Here is a 17,873-nt window from a genome sequence, read left to right as displayed (position 1 = left end):
GCAGTGCCTGGCCGTCAAGGCTTTAGGAGCCCCAGAGTAACCCAGAGCCTCAAAGGCGTTTAAGCGTGAGCACCGCGGGAGCATCCGTGGACTGCCCGGTTGGCTTAACCTATTTTTTTTTTTTTTTTTTTTTGAGATGGAGTCTTGCTCTGTTGCCCAGGCTGGAGTGCAGTGACACAATCTCGGCTCACTGCAAGCTCCGCCTCCCGGGTTCAGGCCATTCTCCTGCCTCAGCCTCCTGAGTAGCTGGGACTACAGGCGCCGCCACCACGCCTGGCTAATTTTTTGTATTTTTAGTAGAGATGGGGTTTCACCATGTTGGCCAGGATGGTCTCAATCTCCTGACCTCGTGATCCTCCTGCCTCGGCCTCCCAAAGTGCTAGGATTACAAGTGTGAGCCACCATGCCCAGCTGGCTTAACCTATTTTTAAAAAGTTACTTGCCTGTATTTTAGCTAGAAAAAAGAAATGTACAAGGATCAAAAAGCATATTTTATGATTATAAAGACTTGTGAACGGCCGGGCGCAGTGGCTCACGCCTGTAATCCCAGCACTTTGGGAGGCCGAGGCGGGAGGATCACGAGGAGATGGAGACCATCCTGGCTAACACGGTGAAACCCCGTCTATACTAAAAATACAAAAAATTAGCCTGGCGTGGTGGTGGGCGCCTGTAGTCCCAGCTACTCGGGAGGCTGAGGCAGGAGAATGGCGTGAACCCCGGAGGCAGAGGTTGCAGTGAGCCAAGATCGCGCCACTGCAGTGCAGCCTGTGCCACAGACCAAGACTCTGTCTCAAAAAAAAAAAAAAAGACTTGTGAACAAAACCTTGAATTTTAGATCTTTAAAAACTTATTCTAAGTGGAATAATGTTTCTCACTTTTCTCCTTTTCAAAGCAATGAAAAAAAAATATGATCCAGATTATCTTCACCCCTGAAGAGACTCCTCTTTGTTGGGTGGGAGTGGAGGAGGGCAAAGGCCCAGCCTTAGGAGAGGGCTTCAGTGAGGCCCATTCTATCAGAGCCACCTTTCTGGAAATAAAATTGCATTTGGCAACAGATATACTTTATTTTCTCTTGACACACAGTAGGTAATGTGTTCTGAAACACATAATAAAAACTGTACTACTCATTTAGAAAGAAATTTTAGTAAAATGTTAAAAGTATAGGAGAGGTAGATTATTTTCTATGCAAATGAAGCTTTAAAACCAGTTTCCTGGGCTTCCAACCACACTGACGTCTTATCCCCCAGAACATAGGCATGTGCCCCTTCCTACTGTGGACCTGGCTGGGGTGGGCAGAAGATGGGACGGGGCAGGAGAAATCAGAGGTGCACGTTCAACGTCCATACATTGAGGAAAGAAGTCACTCCCCTCTTGAACCCTTGCAGGATGCCCTTGCCCTGAGGTCAAACTAAGCTCTTTGGATGAGTCTGCGATGCCTCCAGGGTCTCATCTATCCCTGCCTCCTCCTCAAACAGCAGGGACTTTCAAATCTTTGAAAGCAGCAGCCTCTATTTTGCAGATGAAATCTTGCACACCCTCTTCAAAATGGGCCCCAGCCGAGGTGGATAACAGACGGTGTTCAGACTGCTGGTGCCTGCCCTCCCTCAGCCTCCACCCTGGCCATCCCCTCCCCACTGCTGTGGGACTGCCCTGCCCCACGCCACAGGCAGAGCTAGGTACCAGGGCTCCTGTCCTGGGGAGGGAGAAGCGGCTCCTCCAAGCTCCTTCTGCCCCACACTGGAGCCTCTGGCTTCCTTTCCTCATCCCTTCCTACTGCAGGGAACTCCCAGGCCGTGGAGAACTCCCAAGGGACGAGATGATGACAAAGACGCTCTGCTTGATTTGACCCAGCAATCCCATTACTGGGTATATACCCAAAGGAATATCAGTCATTCTATTACAAAGATACATGCACTTGTACATTCATTGCAGCAGTATTCACAATAGCAAAGACATAGAATCAACCCAAATGCCCATCAATGACAGACTGGATAAAGAAAATGTGACACATATACACCATGGAATACTATGCAGCCATAAAAAGGAACAAGATCATGTCCTTTGCAGGGACATGGATGGAGCTGGAAGCCATTATCCTCAGCAAACTAATGCAGGAACAGAAAACCAAATACTGCATGTTCTCACTTATAAGTGGGAGCTGAACAATGAGAACACATGGACACAGGGAGAGGAACAACACACACTGGGGCCTGTTGTGAGGTGGGATGCGGGGAGGGAGAGCATCAGGATAAATAGCTAATGCATGTTGGGCTTAATACCTAGGTGGTAGGTTGACAGGTGCAGCAAACCACCATGACACATTTACCTGTGTAACAAACCTGCACATCCTGCACAGGTACCCCAGAACTTAAAATAAAAATTAAAATTAAAAAAAAAAAGATTCTCTGCTTGATGGAACTTTAGTCAAGCTCCTGAGCATTTTTAGGGCCCATATGTGCATTTCTTTCTAAAATCCAACTCCAGCAAAGAACCCTGCTAAGTCAGTTTGATGAGAACTCCACCCTTGATATCTGATGGGGTTCTTCACCCTCCACCATCCCCCGGATGATGTTTGATCACCCCAGCCTGTCCTCAGCAAGGGCAGTTTAACCAGAATCTCTCTCACCCCTGATGTTTCCCCTTAGTGATTTTCTATCCACGGACCCCACTCTGCTCCTGGGCTATCAGTTCCCACTTGCCAGTGCTGTAGAGTGGAGCCCAATCTCTCCCACCCCAGAAAGTCCCATTGCCATGGTGCCTGTACCTATTGCAATGGTCCTGGATGGTCTGCCTTTTCATCTTTAACAAGGGTCTTTGAATAACTTTTTCAACCATGGAAAGCAGGTGCTGCCTTTCTGGGAAGGATTTGGGGCAGTGATCTTACCTTGTAGGCCTTTTTTAAAAAAGCCTTGTGATACTTCACCCATCTTTGACATATATAGCCTTTCATTCAAAATGGTGCTTTTTCAAAAAGCCCAGGATGTGAGCTTGAAATGTAATTCTGGAAGCTGACCTTTAATGAAGTTTGTTTAATCATAAACTCTTATTGTTGGAGCTAGTGCTGCGTCTATTAAAAGCTTTAAAGGGTACGGCAGGTACTCATATCTTATTAGCATCTGCACTTCACCAGGTGGTCATTTGTTGTCTAAAAATGTTGACATTCAACAATGTAATGAAAATGTTGGTCCTGGATGATAAAAAAACTTTTTCACGCAGCAAGGCAGAGGACAGTGCACTCCATTGTGGGGCCCAGGTCTCCCTGCACCACTGACTAGGGCAGAGGTGAGGAAGTGGTGGGCCACACGTCAGCCCGGAAGACGTGGTTTTTCCCAGGCACTTCAGAGGCTCTTTTCAATGTTTGCAATTGTGGGGGCTCAGAATTCGCCAGGATTTAACAGGACTGGAGGAGACCAAATTCACTAGGATTTAATAGGACTGGAGGAGACCAGAATTCTCCAGCATTTAATAGGACTGGAGGAGACCAGAATGGGCTCCCCAGAGGCCTCAAATCCCCATCCCTTTCTGTCACTCAGAGTGACATATAAGCCTCCTCCCCACCTTTTTCACGGGGGAAGTTCTTATTGCAATGATCCTGTGTCTCCCCATCATTGTAAATGGGCTGTGTTTGGACCAGTTAGAGTTATGACAGAGGCCCCAGAGCCACCTCCAGAAGACCTGCCTACCCAGCGAGAGGATTCTCAGCAGCTGGTGCCCCATCCTAGACACAGGGGCCCCTGTGGAGTGGACAGCAGTGAGGTGGGAGGAGAAGGAGGCCTACAGAGAGGGGAGCAGGAGACGAAGCAGACCGGGTGTCTCACCCTCAGCTGCTGCTGAACTCCCCATGCGCTCCCAAACACCCTTCCCCCTGCAACTGCCTCCCTCTGGGTTCTGGAGCTAAGAGAGCCTGCAGGACTTGGGGCCCCTGGGGACCGAATGGGAGCAGAACAGCCTCACCAACAGGGTTCCCTTCCCAAATCCTGTCCCCAGGAACCCCAGCTCCTGATTCCAACTCAGCTGCCCATCTCCTAGGGGCTGTGTGGTACAGCCAAGTCAATTGCCCTTTCTGAACCCCAGCATTCTCAGCTGCAAAATGGGGAAATCAGCATATCCATCTTGTACTGAGGTAATGTAAACTCAAGTGTGGTGACTGGCAAAGCAAATATTCAGTAAAAGGTAATTGTTTTTATAGAATACACAGTGAGCCTTGGGGCTGAGCCTTATAACATGCTTCAATCATGAAAAACAACAAATATTAAACAACCTTTTCCTTGTTTGAACAACTGGCATCTGGAATTCATCTGAAGAATTTGCTGAAAGCTTGGTGGTTGTATGAAGAGAGCCATGAAAGTCTTTGCTATGGTATGAATGTGTCCCCCCAAAAGCATGTTTTGGAAACTTAATCCCTGATGGAACAATATTGGGAGATGGGGCCTAATGGGAAGTGTTTAGGTCATGACGCTTAATTCTTAGGAATGGATTAATGATTAGAGGGCTTGAGGGTTTGAGGCTATGTATTCCAGCTCTTGCTGTCTTGCCATGTGATGTCTTCTGTCATGTTATGATGCAGCAAGAAGACCCTCGCCAGATGCAGCCCCTTGATCTTGGACTTCCCAGCCTCTAGAACCATGAGCCAAATAAACTTCTATTGTTAATAAATTACCCAGTCTGTGGTATTCTGTAACAGCAGCACGAAACAGACTAAGACAGTTGTTATGTTTTTCTAAACAAGGGACCTCATTCATCCCTTGAGGACATGGCCAAAGGTCCTCAGCACACCAGAGATTTGCTTCACCTGGCTCTTAAAAGTGCTGATCATTCCATCTATAGCATTCTACACATCCTGTCTTTACAAGGAACTCGTGAATTCTGTTTTGCCTTCTGACTACGAGTACTTGTGGGAATCTTAGAGCTGGTTCACATCGAAACTAAAGTACAGACACTGGGACAAACACTGGGACAAATATTGTTTTATTGCTGACATCATGAATAGCTGCATTATTCCTTTTCAGGTACACACATTTTAAAATCCATTAATGATGAATCAAATGTCACTTTTCTTTTTCTTTTTTTTTTTTTTTGAGGCAGAGTTTCACTCTTGTTGCCCAGGTTGGAGTGCAATGTTGTGATCTCGGCTCACTGCAACCTCCCGCCTCCTGGGTTCAAGCCATTCTCCAGCCTCAGCCTCCCAAGTAGCTGGGATTACAGGCACCCATCACCATGACCAGCTAATTTTTTGTATTTTTAGTAGAGACAGGGTTTCACTATGTTGGCCAGGCTGGTCTCGAACTCCTGACCTCAGGCAATCCACCCGCCTTGGCCTCCAAAGTGCTGGGATTACAGGCGTGAGCCACCGTGCCTGGCCAAATGTCACTTTTCGAATTAGGAAATATTTCATACATACAAGAACATGTATGTATATATATATATAAAATACAAAAAAGGAATGAAGAAAAAAATGAAGTGAACACCTATGTATTTACCTAGGTTCTCATCTAGGTTAAGAAACAGATTATTGCCAATACTATTTTGCCCAGTTCCCCAGTTTGTACCCCCACGCCCATTGAATCTCCATTCATTCCCACTAGGGGAAATCACCCTACTGAATTTTGTGTTTATTAATTTCTTTCCCTTTTTCATAGATTTAGTATCTAGGCATATATTTCTAACTATACATAATTTAGCTTTGGTTGTTTATGAGCTTTATGCAAATGAGATCTGCAACTGGCTTTCTTGCCTAGTACTTTGCTTCTGAGAGTTATCCGTGATGGATACAATGGCAGTTCACCATCTTTCATTGTTGGAGGGCATTGCGTCACATGCATACACCACCGCATGTTTATCTTTCCTCTTGTCAGTAGGAACTGACAGAATTTCCTATCAGTATTTGTTTTCTTTTTCTCCAGGTTTTGCAGTAGAAATAGTGCTTCTCTGAACATGTGAAGGTTTTTGGTATGTTGCAAGAGTTTCTTTAGGGCGCATACTTAGCAGCGGGATTTCCAGGTGAAAGATTTTCATATCTTCAACATTACAGCGTGATGCTGAAAAGGTTTTCAAAGTGGTTGTACCAATTTATACGCTCATCTCATTCCCTCTGCCCCCAGCAGATCCCCAATTTTGGCCATACATAATATTGAGCAATTTTAATTTTTGCCAGTCTGGTGTGTATAAAATGGTAACTCATTTCTAAAATTTTGGTAAAATATACATAACATAAAATTTATGCTTTTACCATTTTTCAGTGTACAGGTGAGTGGCATTAAGTACATTCACACTGTCAAGCAATCATCACCACCATCTATTTTCAGAATGTTCTCATCTTCCCAAACTGAAATTCTCTACCCATTAAACACTAACTCCCAACCCTCCACCTTCTCCCCTTAGTCCCTGGCACCTGCCATTCTACTTTCTGTCTTTATGACTACTTTGGACTTCTCTAGGGACCTCATATCAGTGGAATCATACAGTACATGTCTTTTTGTGACTGGCATATTTCACTGAGCATAGTGTCCTCAAGGTTCCTCCATGCTGAGCACTCATTTGGTTTTGTGTTTCACTTGCTATAATGATGTGGTGTGTGTGTGCGTGTGTGTGTGTGTGTGTGTGTGTGTGTGTGCTTAAAAGGGATTGCTTAGAGGATTTGGCCTTCTGGGTCAAACTGTGGGATCTGACTAAGTGGTCTCTCAATGGCTCTTGTCTTTGCATCTGATGCTGGGACTTGAAGTCCACAAGGCAAGCATTTGGGAAGGGAAGGATGTTATAAAATGAGGAAGAACAAGGACAAGCTGGAACCAATGAGCATGAGCTGGAGGCCACAAGGCCAGACCATTGCCTATAGCAGTGACAAGAGGGTCAAGCTGGGGCTGGGGCATGGGCTCATCATCTTGAACGTACACACCTGGCCCTGGAATCAGACGAGCTGATGGAAGATCCGGGGGAAGGCAGAGCAGTTGCAGATTTAGGCATTCTTCTTTGCTTTATTTTGCTTGGTTTCATTGAGTCATCTCTTCCTGGCTCCTCTCATCCCATTTTTTAATTATTTGGGTATGGATGCTAATATATACATATTATACATATATAATATACATTATAATATATACGTATTATACATATATACATAATATATATTATATATATTTTATATATATATATATATATATATATATGCTTCAAATCCTAAAGGCCTGTGCTACAATTCACCTCCAGGGCCTGCAAACAGCTCCATATCACATCTCTCTCTGTCACTGAAACTTCAAGCACTATTGGATCTGCTGGGTCCTATGGCCCAGGTGTCAGAGCAGCTTGCACAGCAGCCTGACCTGTTGTAGAGGCTTCTCCTGTTCTGGGGCCCACTCAAAACTAGCATGTTTTCAGGTCACTCAGTAAGTGGCCCAGTGTAACACATCCAACTCAAACTCCTGGCCTCAAGTGATCCTACCTCAGCCTCCCAAGTAGCTGGCAGTACTGGTGAGAGTCACCATGCCTGGCTATTTTTCTTCTTTTGTAATTACGCTTTTAGTAAGCATACTCAACAAAGCCTAAAGTTAATAGTAAGTCTTTTTTCCACTAGAAGAATACAGTGATTAAAAGGCTTTAAATTGTGTTCGCTTTAATTGTGTTCGCTTTAATTGTGTTCATCGCACTACTGGCTTTCATGGTATGGTTTTCCAATACTTCAGTTCTATCTTTGTGTTGTTGTTGTTGTTGCTCTTTTACAAGTTAAATGTTACTACTGGAGTTGCTCTATGCTGTAAATATTAGCTTAGATTTACCCACATTGTCAGGATTTTATTGGTTCACCGTCTTCTCTTGCATGTCAGACTTTCTCCTGGGATTATTTTCCTACTTCCTGAGCAATACCCTTTAGAAGTTTTTTTGTTGTGGTCAACACTGTTTTGTTTTGCCCATAAATGTTTTTTCCTTCTCTCAAAGGATATTTTGCAGGATAGAAAATTCTATGTAGCCTGGTGTGGTGGCTTACACCTGTAATCCAAACATTTGAGAGGCTGAGGTGGGCAGGTCATGGAGGTCAGGAGTTCGAGACCAGCCTGGCCAATATGGTGAAACCCTGTCTCTACTAAAAATACAAAAATAAGCCGGGTGTGGTGGCAGGCACCTGTAATCTCAGCTACTAAGGAGGCTGAGGCAGGAAAACCCCTTGAACCCAGGAGGCAGAGGCTGCAGTGAGCTGAGATCAATCCAATGCACTTGAGCCTGGGTGACAGAGTGAGACTCTGTCTCAAAAAAAAAAAAAATTCTATGTTGACGGTCACTTTTCCCCAAGACTTTAAGTATTTTATTCCACTATATTCTAGCTCCAATCTGGATGTTGTCTTTTGTTTTATAATGCTTTTTATTTCTATTTATTTATTTATTTTAAGATGGAGTCTCGCCTTGTTGCCCAGGATGGAGTGCAGTGGCATGATCTCAGCTCATTGCAGCCTCCGCCTCCCAGGTTCAAGTGATTCTTGTGCCTCAGCCTCCTGAGTAGCTGGGATTACAGGTGTGCACCATCATGCCAGGCCCATAATGCTTTTTAGGTCTTCTCTTCACTTCAGGGATTCTGAAATTTCACTAGGATGTGTTTCTACAGGTTCCTCTTTTTTTTTGCTTGGGATTTGTTGTGCTTCAATAATCTCAGACTTTCTGACTTTTATCAATTTTGGAAAATTCCTGATTATTTATTATTTTAAATATTGATTCTGCCCTATTATCTCAATTATCACTTTCCAAAAAACTAATCAGACACATTTTAGATTTTTTTACTCTATTTTCTATACCACTTAGCTTTTTCTCATATTAAAAAAAAAAAACAAAAAGCTTTGTCTTCCTAGGTGAATTTTGAATAATTCTTCTGGTCTATATTCCATGTCACTGATTCCATCTTCAGCTATCGAAAACTTTCAGCTTTTTACTTCTAGAAGTCCTCTTTAGTTTTTTTCTCTGCAATTCTGCCAGGTAATTTCAAACAATCCTGATTCCCCTGAGGACCCATCCTACCACCCTTTGCTTAGACCTGTAACTAAACTCAAGTTATAACAGGCTCCTAAAGGTGAGGTCCAAAGTGTGACCCATAAAGAAATGTGCTGCATTCCAAAAGAACTACTTGAGTTTTCTAATTTGTACAAACAGGAATCCAGGGAACATGTGTGGAAATGGATATTAAAGGTATGGATAATGGTGGAAGGAACACAACTTTGGATCAAACCAAATTCATTGAAATGGGCTTGCTAAGCAGGGACTCTGCATTGAATGTTGCAGCTCAGGGAGTTAGAAAGGGCTCTAACAGTTTGGTAGGTTGGCTGAAACATGGATCAAAAGGTGACCCACAGCCAGTGAATTGGAAATGCTGGACTTGCCTTGGTTTAACATAGACAAAAGGATTCAAATACTCAGGAAGATTGAAATGTGAGGGTGGATTTGTTATTTAAGACCTGCTTATCCACACTGGGAGGTGCCAGTATATCTTACTTTTCACTAGTACTTTGATAAATAAGTTTGTAAGAGGAGCCTCAGCATCGTTAAAGAGCTCTGTGATTACTCTTTGCTCTAGGCCAGACTTTACAGTGAGAAATGCAATCACTAAATTGGGAAACGTCAATGCAGTTAAGAGTAGTTGGATCCCAAGGTGGTGGGGGCCAAGTGGAAGCACTCAACTGCCAAAGGCAAGGTGGGCACGGTCACTCTAATGGACAGTGGGTATAAAACAAAAATCAGAATAGTCTGACTCATGTGGATCTATGGCATCAACTATTCATGGTGTTCTGAGACATGAACTGGATGGGAAGCCTACTAAACCCTTACTTGATTTGTATGAGCAGAAAAGTTCTAGGGTAAATGAGCAGGCCTAACCTGAATCATCAAAACGGAGACTCATGCCCCTCAATTAATTCCCAGGCTTGAGCCAGTTTACAACCCAGAACCCTTTGAGTGAAGGGGAGACAGGGTCCCCTTGAAGAAGGATCCCAGGACACTACCGAAAATGGATCCTGTTAGTCTTTCTCCCATCCTTTCCCAAAGGAAAGGGACCTCTGGCCTTTTACCAGAGCGACTGTGCATTGTGGGAAAGGAAAGAATCAGACCTTCTGGGGATGACTGGACACTGCCTCTGAACTGGCATTGATTCCAGGAGACTAAAAATGTCAGAGTGGCCCTTCAGTCAGAGAGTAGGGGCTTATGGAGGACAGGTGATGAATGGAGTTTTAGCTCACGTCCAACTTACAGTGGGTCCATTGGTCCCCAAACACATCCTATGGTTATTTCCTGGTTCCAGATGCATAATTGGAATAGATATCCACAGCAGCTGGCAGAATCCTCACTTGGGTCCTTGACTCGTGGAATGAGGGCCATCATAGTTGGAAACACCAAGTGGAAGTCACCAGAACTGCTTCTACCTAGGAAAATAGTAAATCAAAAACAATATTGCATCCCTGCAGGGATTACAGAGATTAATGCCACCATCAAGAATCTGAAAGACACAGGTGTGGTGATTCCCACCACATCCCCATTCAACTCTCCTGTGTGGCCTTTGCAGAAGACAGATGGATCTTGGAAAATGACAGTGGATTACTGTAGGCTCAACCAGCTGGTGACTCCAATTGCAGCTGCTGTATCAGTTTGAGCCAATGAACACATCTTCCGGCACCTGGCATGCTGCTATTCACCTGGCAAACACCATTTTCTTATCCATGAGACCCACCAGAAGCAGTTGGCTTTCAGCTGGCAAGGCTGGCAATACACTTTCACTGTCCTACCTCAAGGGTCTATCGTCTCTCCAGTCCTATGCCGTGATTTTGTTTGCAGGGAACTTCATTGCATTTCTTTTCCACAAGGTATTGCAATGGTGTATTACCCTGGTGACATTATGGTGATTGGCCCTAGTGAGTGAGAAGTAGCAACTACTCTAGATTTATTGGTAAGATGTTTGCATGTCAGAGGGTGGGAAATAAATCTGGAAAATTTCAGGGGCCTTCTACCTTAGTGAAATTTCTAGGGGTCCAGTGGTGTGGGGCCTACTGAGTTGCCTTTTCTAAGGTGAAGGGTAAGTTGCTGCATCCGGCCCCTCCTGCAACCAAAACAGAGGCACAATGCTTAGAGGGCGTCTTTGGATTTTGGAGGCAACAAAGTTGGATGTGTTACTCTGGGCTACTTACTGAGTGACCTGAAAACATGCTAGTTTTGAGTGGGCCCCAGAACAGGAGAAGGCTCTACAACAGTCCGGGCTGCTGTGCAAGCCGCTCTGAACCTGGGCCATAGGACCCAGCAGATCCAATAGTGCTTGAAGTTTCAGTGACAGAGAGAGATGTGATATGGAGCTGTTTGCATGCCCTGGAGGTGAATTGTAGCACAGGCCCTTAGGATTTGAAGCAAAGCCCTGCCATCCTCCACAGATAAATAGTTTCCTTTTGAGAAATAGCTCTTTACCAGCTACCAGGCCTTAGTAGAGATGGAAGACTTGACGATGGGCCAACAAGTTACCATGTGACCTGAGCTCCCGTCATGGACTGGATGTTACCTACCCCACCACATCATAAAGCTGAGGATGCACAGCAGCACTCCATCATCAAATGGAAGCGTCTATACGTGGTCAGGCCTGATGAGGTCCTGAAAGCTTAAGTAGATTACATAAAGAAGTGAGCCAATGTTCATGGTATCCCCTCCTGCTACACTGCCTTCTCTTCCCCTGCCTGCACCCATGGCCACATGGGAAGTTCCCTATGATCAGGTGACAGAGAAAGAGAAGACCCAGGCCTGGTTTACAGATGGTTCAGCACCATGTGCTGGCACCACCCAGAAGTGCCCAGCTGCAACACCACAGCCCTTTTCTGGGACCCAGAAGGGTGGTGGTGAAGGAAAATCTTCCCAGCAGGTAGAACGTAGGACAGTGCACCTGCTTGTGCACTTTGCTTCAAAGGAGAAATGGCCAGACATGCAATTATATATGGACTCATGGGCTGTAATCAATGTTGTGGCTGGATAGTCAGGGACTTGGAAGAAACATGATAGGAAAATTGGTGATAAAGTTGGGACAGAGGTATGTAGGTAGACCTCTCTGAGTGGGCAAAGGATGTGAGGATATTTCTGTCCCATGTGAATGGCCACCAAAGGATGACCTCATCAGGAGAGGACTTTTTTTTTTTTTTTTTTTTTTTGAGATGGAGTCTCGCTCTGTCACCCAGGCTGGAGTGCAGTGGCATGATCTCAGCTCACTGCAACCTCCACCTCGCAGGTTCAAGTGATTCTCCTGGCTCAGCCTCCCAAGTAGCTGGGATTACAGGTGCATGCCACCATGCCTGGTTAATTTTTGTATTTTTAGTAGAGACGGGGTTTCACCATGTCAGTCAAGCTGGTCTTGAACTCCTGACCTTGTGATCCACCCGCCTCAGACTCCCAAAGTGCTGGGATTACAGGTGTGAGCCACCGCACCTGGCCAGGAGAGGACTTTAGTCATCAAGTGGGGCCGGGCACGGAGGTTCACAACTGTAATCCTAGCACTTTGGGAGGCCAAGATGGGTAGATTGCCTGAGCTCAGGAGTTCAAGACCAGCCTTGGTAACACAGTGAAACTCCGTCTCTACTATAATACAAAAAATTAGCTGAGAATGGCGGCAGGTGCCCGTAATCCCAGCTACTCAGGAGGCTGAGACAGGAGAATCGCTTGAACCCGGGAGGCGGAGGTTGCAGTGAGCCGAGATTGTGCCACTGCACTCCAGCCTGGGTGACAGAGTGAGACTCCATCTCCAAAATAATAATAATAATAATAATAATAATAATATTAATCAAGTGGCTAGGATGACCCATTCTGTAGATACCAGTCAGCCTTTCCCCAGCCACTCCTGTCATCACCCAATGGGCTCGTGGACAAAGTGGCCTCGGTGGCAGGGCTGGAGATTATGCATGGGCTCGGCAACATGGACTCCTACTGAACAAGGCCAAACTGGCTACAGCCACAACTGAGTGCCCATCTGCCAGCAGGAGAGACCAGCACCAAGGCTCTGATATGGCACGGTTCCCCAGGATGATCAGGCAGCAACCTGGTGTCAGGTGGATTACATTGGACCGCTTTCAGTATGGAAGGGGCAGCATTTTGTCCTTACTGGAATACACAGTCTGGATACAGATTTGTCTTCCCTGCACACAGTGCTTCTGGTGGAACTCACAGAATGCCTCATCCACCATCATGGTATTCCACCCAGCATTGCTTTTGAGCAAGGAACTGACTTGTCAAAGAAGCGTGGCAATGGGCTTATGCTCACAGAATCGACTGATCTTCCCATATTCCCCACCCCCATGAAGCAGCTGACTTGATAGAATAGTGGAATCGCCTTTTGAAGACGCAGTTACAGTGCTGGCTAGGGGACAATGCTCTGCAGGCTGGGACAAGGTTCTCCAGAAAGCTGTATATGCTCCAAATCAGCATCCAATATGCAGTGCTGTTTCTCCCATAGCCAGGATTCACCGGTCCAGGAATCAAGGGGTGGAAATGGGAGTGGCACAACGCACTATTACTCCAAGTGGCCCACTAGCAAAATTTTCGCTTGCTGTTTCTGTGACTTTACGCTCTGCTGACCTAGAGGTCTTAGTTCCAGAGGGAGGAATGCTGCCACCAGGAGACACAACAATGATTCCATTAAAGTAGAATTTACGACTGCCACCTGGCCATGCTGAGTTCCACATGCCTCTGAATCAACAGGCAAAGAGAGAGTTATGCATTGGCTGGGGAGACCGATCTGGACTACTAAGGAGAAGCTATAGACTACTACTACTCCACCAGGAAAGTAAGGAAGAGTGTGTCTGGAATACAACGATTCCTTAGGGCATCTTTTAGTTTTACCATGCTTGTGATTAAGGTCAATGGAAAACTACAACACAATCCAGGCAGGGCTATTAATGGCCCAGACCCTTGAGGAATGAAGGTTTGTATCACTCCATCAGGTTAAGAACCATGACCAGCTGCCATGCTTCCCGAAGGCAGAGGGAACACAGGGTGAGTAGTGGAAGAAGACAGTTACAAACACCAGCTATTGCCCATGCAACCTGTTATAAAGCCTTAGATTGTCACGAGTATTTTCTCATTACTTTTTCTAAATACATTTGTGCACATACTTGTATATACAGTATATATCTGTTTTCTTTTCTCTCATGTTCCTTTATTATATAACTTAAGGTGTATTGACTTTATATCATTGTATTAAGTATTGTTAATTTTACATTATGGTATTTAAGTTATGGAATACCAAGGAGAAGTATAAACACTTGAGAATTTTACATCCACTTCTGGGGAAGGGCTTAGTGCATTTTTTGGTTGTATGCAGAAGAGTTTTATCACATTAGGCAAAATTATTACTTTGCTATTGTCTTTAGAGATAAAGTATGGTGTAAGGAGATGTGTGGGTGCGAAGTTGACAAGGGGTCAACTTATGGCGGTATATATATATGTGTATATTCATGCTTAGATAAAACTAAGGTCACATTCTGTCATACAAGCTGGAGTACAGTGGCACAATCAAAGCTCACTGCAGCCTCAAACTCCTGGGCTCAACTGATCCTCTCACTTCAGCCTCCCAAGTAGCTTGGGCTACGGGTGCACACCACCACACTTGGCTAATTTTTAATAAACTTTTTGTAGAGGCAGGATCTTGCTGTGGTGTCCAGTCTAGTCTCAAACTCCTGGGCTCAAGAGATCCTCGCACCTCAGCCTTCTAAGTGGTGGGTTTACAGGTGGGAGCCACTGCATCCAGCCGTGGTTAATTTTATGTGTGAAGCTGACTTGGTCATGGGATGCCCAGGTAACTGGTTAAACATTATTTCTGGGTGTCTGCATGTGAGGGTGTTTTTGGAAGAGATTAATGTTTGAAAAGACTGTGTAATGATGATTGCCTTCAATTTGGGCAATCTGTTGAGAGCCTGAATAGAACAGAAAAGGGGAGGAAGGTTGAATTTGCTCTCTGCCTGACTGTGTGAGCTGGACTTTGATCCTCTCCTGCCCTCAGCACTCCTGGTTCTCAGGCCTTCCGACCTGGACTGGAATCTGTTCCATCTACTCTCTAGTTCTCTGGCCCTCAGGACTTTGAAAGCTACAACACCAGCTTTCCTGGATCTCCAGTCTGTAGATGGCAGATTGTAGAGCTTCTCACCCTCCATAATTGTATGAGTCAATTTCTTATAATAAATTTTTATATATATTATAAATAATATGTATTACATTATTATATATAATAAATAATATTTATTACATATAAGCTATGTATAATATATAATGCCTGTATTATATTATGCATATAAATATGCATGTTTATGTATATATTTGTATGTATTTATTTATAATATATAAGATATTTAGAATATTTATAAATAATATATAGAAATATAGATGTGTGTATACACATGTGTGTGCATATACATGTGTGTGTATATATTTGTATTTCTCCAATTGTTTCTGTTTCTCTGGAGAACCCTGATTATTAATATAAAAGCAAAAATAAATGGTGAATGAACAACCACTACAAGAGGCCTGAGTCTGCGGCAGCACTTACTCCCTGGTTTCTGTGTGGAATTAGCAGGCACCAAACACACTGTCAAGACAGAAATAAGTGCCGCGGAAAGACAACTGGACCTGACCTGTGTGCTGGAGAGGGTCTTTGGGGGTCTCCCACTGGGGCAGCCTGGAGCACAGGGCAGTGTGGGGGATGGGGAGGGCTGGGGCATATTGGGGACAATCCCTGTTGTGGGTGCCACCAGCAGACCATAAAAGATGCCAAAGGAGGGAGTGAGAGGGAAGGGTTTACTAGGAAAGTCCTGCCCCACAGGAGACTTCCGGGAGAGCTTCCCAGGAAGGGAGCAGTGAGCCAAGGCAGGCTGGGATGGGACTGAATGAGGCTTTTTTCTGCTTTCACCTCATTTTAAAGCAAATCATGTTGATTTGTATATTATGCAGGGGAGGAGAAAACATGCTTCCCCTCTACCCTTCTAGTTCCTTCAGCTAGTCTACAAATTAAATTGACATCAAATAGATGAACAGGAGAAAAGCTGTTTTAATGTATGTACTCACAGATGGGAATCCCACAAGAATATGAGACCTAAAGAACAGGCCAGGTGACTGAGGGGTCCAGTGCGGGGGCTCACACCTGTAATCCCAGCACTTTGGGAGGCCAAGGCAGGTGGATCGCTTGAGCCCAGATTGGAGACCAGCCTGGGCAACATAAGGAGACCCCCATCCCTACAAAAAATTAAATTAGCTGGGCGTGGTGGCACACGCCTCTAGTCCCAGCTACTCGGGAGGCTGAGGTGGGAGGATTACTTGTGCCCTGGGAGGTTGAAGCTGCCATGAGCCATGATTGAGTCACTCCAACCTGGGCAACACAGTGAGACCCCTTCTGGCGGGCGGGCGGGGGGGGATCAAGGTGTAGCAGCCCGATGATTGAGGCTTATTTGTCACTCTGAGTGACAGAAAGAAATGGGGGTTTGAAGCTTCTGAGGAGCGGTGGAGGAGTGAAGGGAGCGTGAGGAGAGGGGGTGTCTGGTGAACGCAGGTTGCCATGTGAGGCAGATAAAAGTTTCCCAGGTGATAAAAGTCGTCCGGGAACAGCTCTCTTCCTGGTACAGATATGTTGACTAACAAACGTTTCCTTTATAGGTGCAAATTTCCTTTACAAAAGGGCAGTTGCTCAGAGGTACTCCGGTGTCTGCAGTTTCTCAACATAATCAGTTCCAAATCAACAATGTGCCAAAGAGGACTATTTTGGGGTAGCAGATTCTGGTCTCCTCCAGTCCTACTTGGGGTGGCGAATTCTGGTCTCCTACGGTCCTATTAAATTCTGGTGAATTCTGAGCCCCCACAATTGCAAACATTGGAAAGAACCTCTGAAGTGCCCGGGAACAGCCACGTCTTCCTGGCTGAGGTGTGTCCCACCGCTTCCTCACTCCCGCCCTGGCTGGTGGTACCGAGAGACCCGAGACCATCCTGGGGAGCCCTTTCCACAGGACGCTGGTGGGGGCCAAGAAAGGCCAGCCTAGGCGGACTGGGGAGGGTCTTGAGCGCCCGGCGCTGTGTCCCCGCCACTCGTGCTTGGGCCAGCGGTTCCCCAAGGCCGACTCCTGGGTCCTTGCACAGAAGCCACAGTGGGTTCCCCGGAGGCCAAGACGGGGCCGGCCGCCTGCAGGAGCTCGTGAGGTAGCAGCTCCGGGGGCTCACCCAGGACTCGAGGAGCGCTCCCCAGAATCCCCTTCCTTAACCCAAACTCGAGCCCTCGGGCAGCGCTGCGCCGCGGACCGGAGAGGGGCAGGCTGGCCTCTGGGGCCCGGCCCGGGAAGCGCCCCAGAGTCCCTTGTGGGTTCCGCCGCAGCCGGGGTTGAGCCAGGCAGGGAACCAGTCCCGGGCTCCCCTTGGGAAACGCCTCCTCCCACCGCCCCCGCCCCCGCCCGCCCAGGGTGACCCGCGACCCGCTTGGGGGTGTCGCCCTGGGCCCTGGGACACCGCCTCCTGAGATTAAAGCGAGAGCCAGGGCCGGCCGGGCCGAGTAGGCGCGAGCCAAGCAGGAGGCGGAGGACGAGGGCGAGGGGCGGGGAGCGCCGCCTGGAGCGCGGCAGGTGAGCGGCGCCGGTACCAGGGTCCCGGCTTGGGGTCCGGGCTGGGGAGGGGAACCTGGGCGCCTGGGACCCACCGATGCCCCCTGCCCCGCCCGGAGGTGAAAGCGGGTGTGAGGAGCGCGGCGCGGCAGGTGAGTGCGCCCGAGGGTCGAGCGCTGGGGCCAGCCGGGCAGGGCGCCTTCCGGGGGTGCTGGGAGAGTGCTGGGCTCCTGGGACCCCTTGCGCACTGCGGAGAGCCCTGGCCGCCCCTGTTGGCTTGGCGTCGCGACGTTGGGGCAGGTGGTCCTG

At 46.6% G+C, this 17,873-nt stretch overlaps 1 protein-coding gene across 2 annotated transcripts in view; it reads left to right on the top strand.

The window, feature by feature from the left end:
• The first annotated feature begins 17,502 nt into the window (after window positions 1–17,502).
• TMPRSS2 (transmembrane serine protease 2) overlaps window positions 17,503–17,873 on the top strand; it is a 43,764-nt gene continuing 43,393 nt past the window's right edge. The window contains exon 1 of one of the 2 annotated variants that reach the window (XM_054542565.2): window positions 17,503–17,585. Coding sequence is in view for 1 of the 2 variants with exons in the window: in XM_024239540.3 (XP_024095308.3) it covers window positions 17,662–17,716 (55 nt within the window). In the remaining variant the exon portion in view is untranslated. The other variant, XM_024239540.3, reaches the window with a different exon arrangement.

Source organism: Pongo abelii, chromosome 22 (assembly GCF_028885655.2).
Source record: "Pongo abelii isolate AG06213 chromosome 22, NHGRI_mPonAbe1-v2.0_pri, whole genome shotgun sequence".
Classification (NCBI taxonomy): Eukaryota; Metazoa; Chordata; class Mammalia; order Primates; family Hominidae; genus Pongo; species Pongo abelii.
Note: the sequence above shows the minus strand (reverse complement) of the source record. Positions and strands in the feature narration are given on the sequence as shown.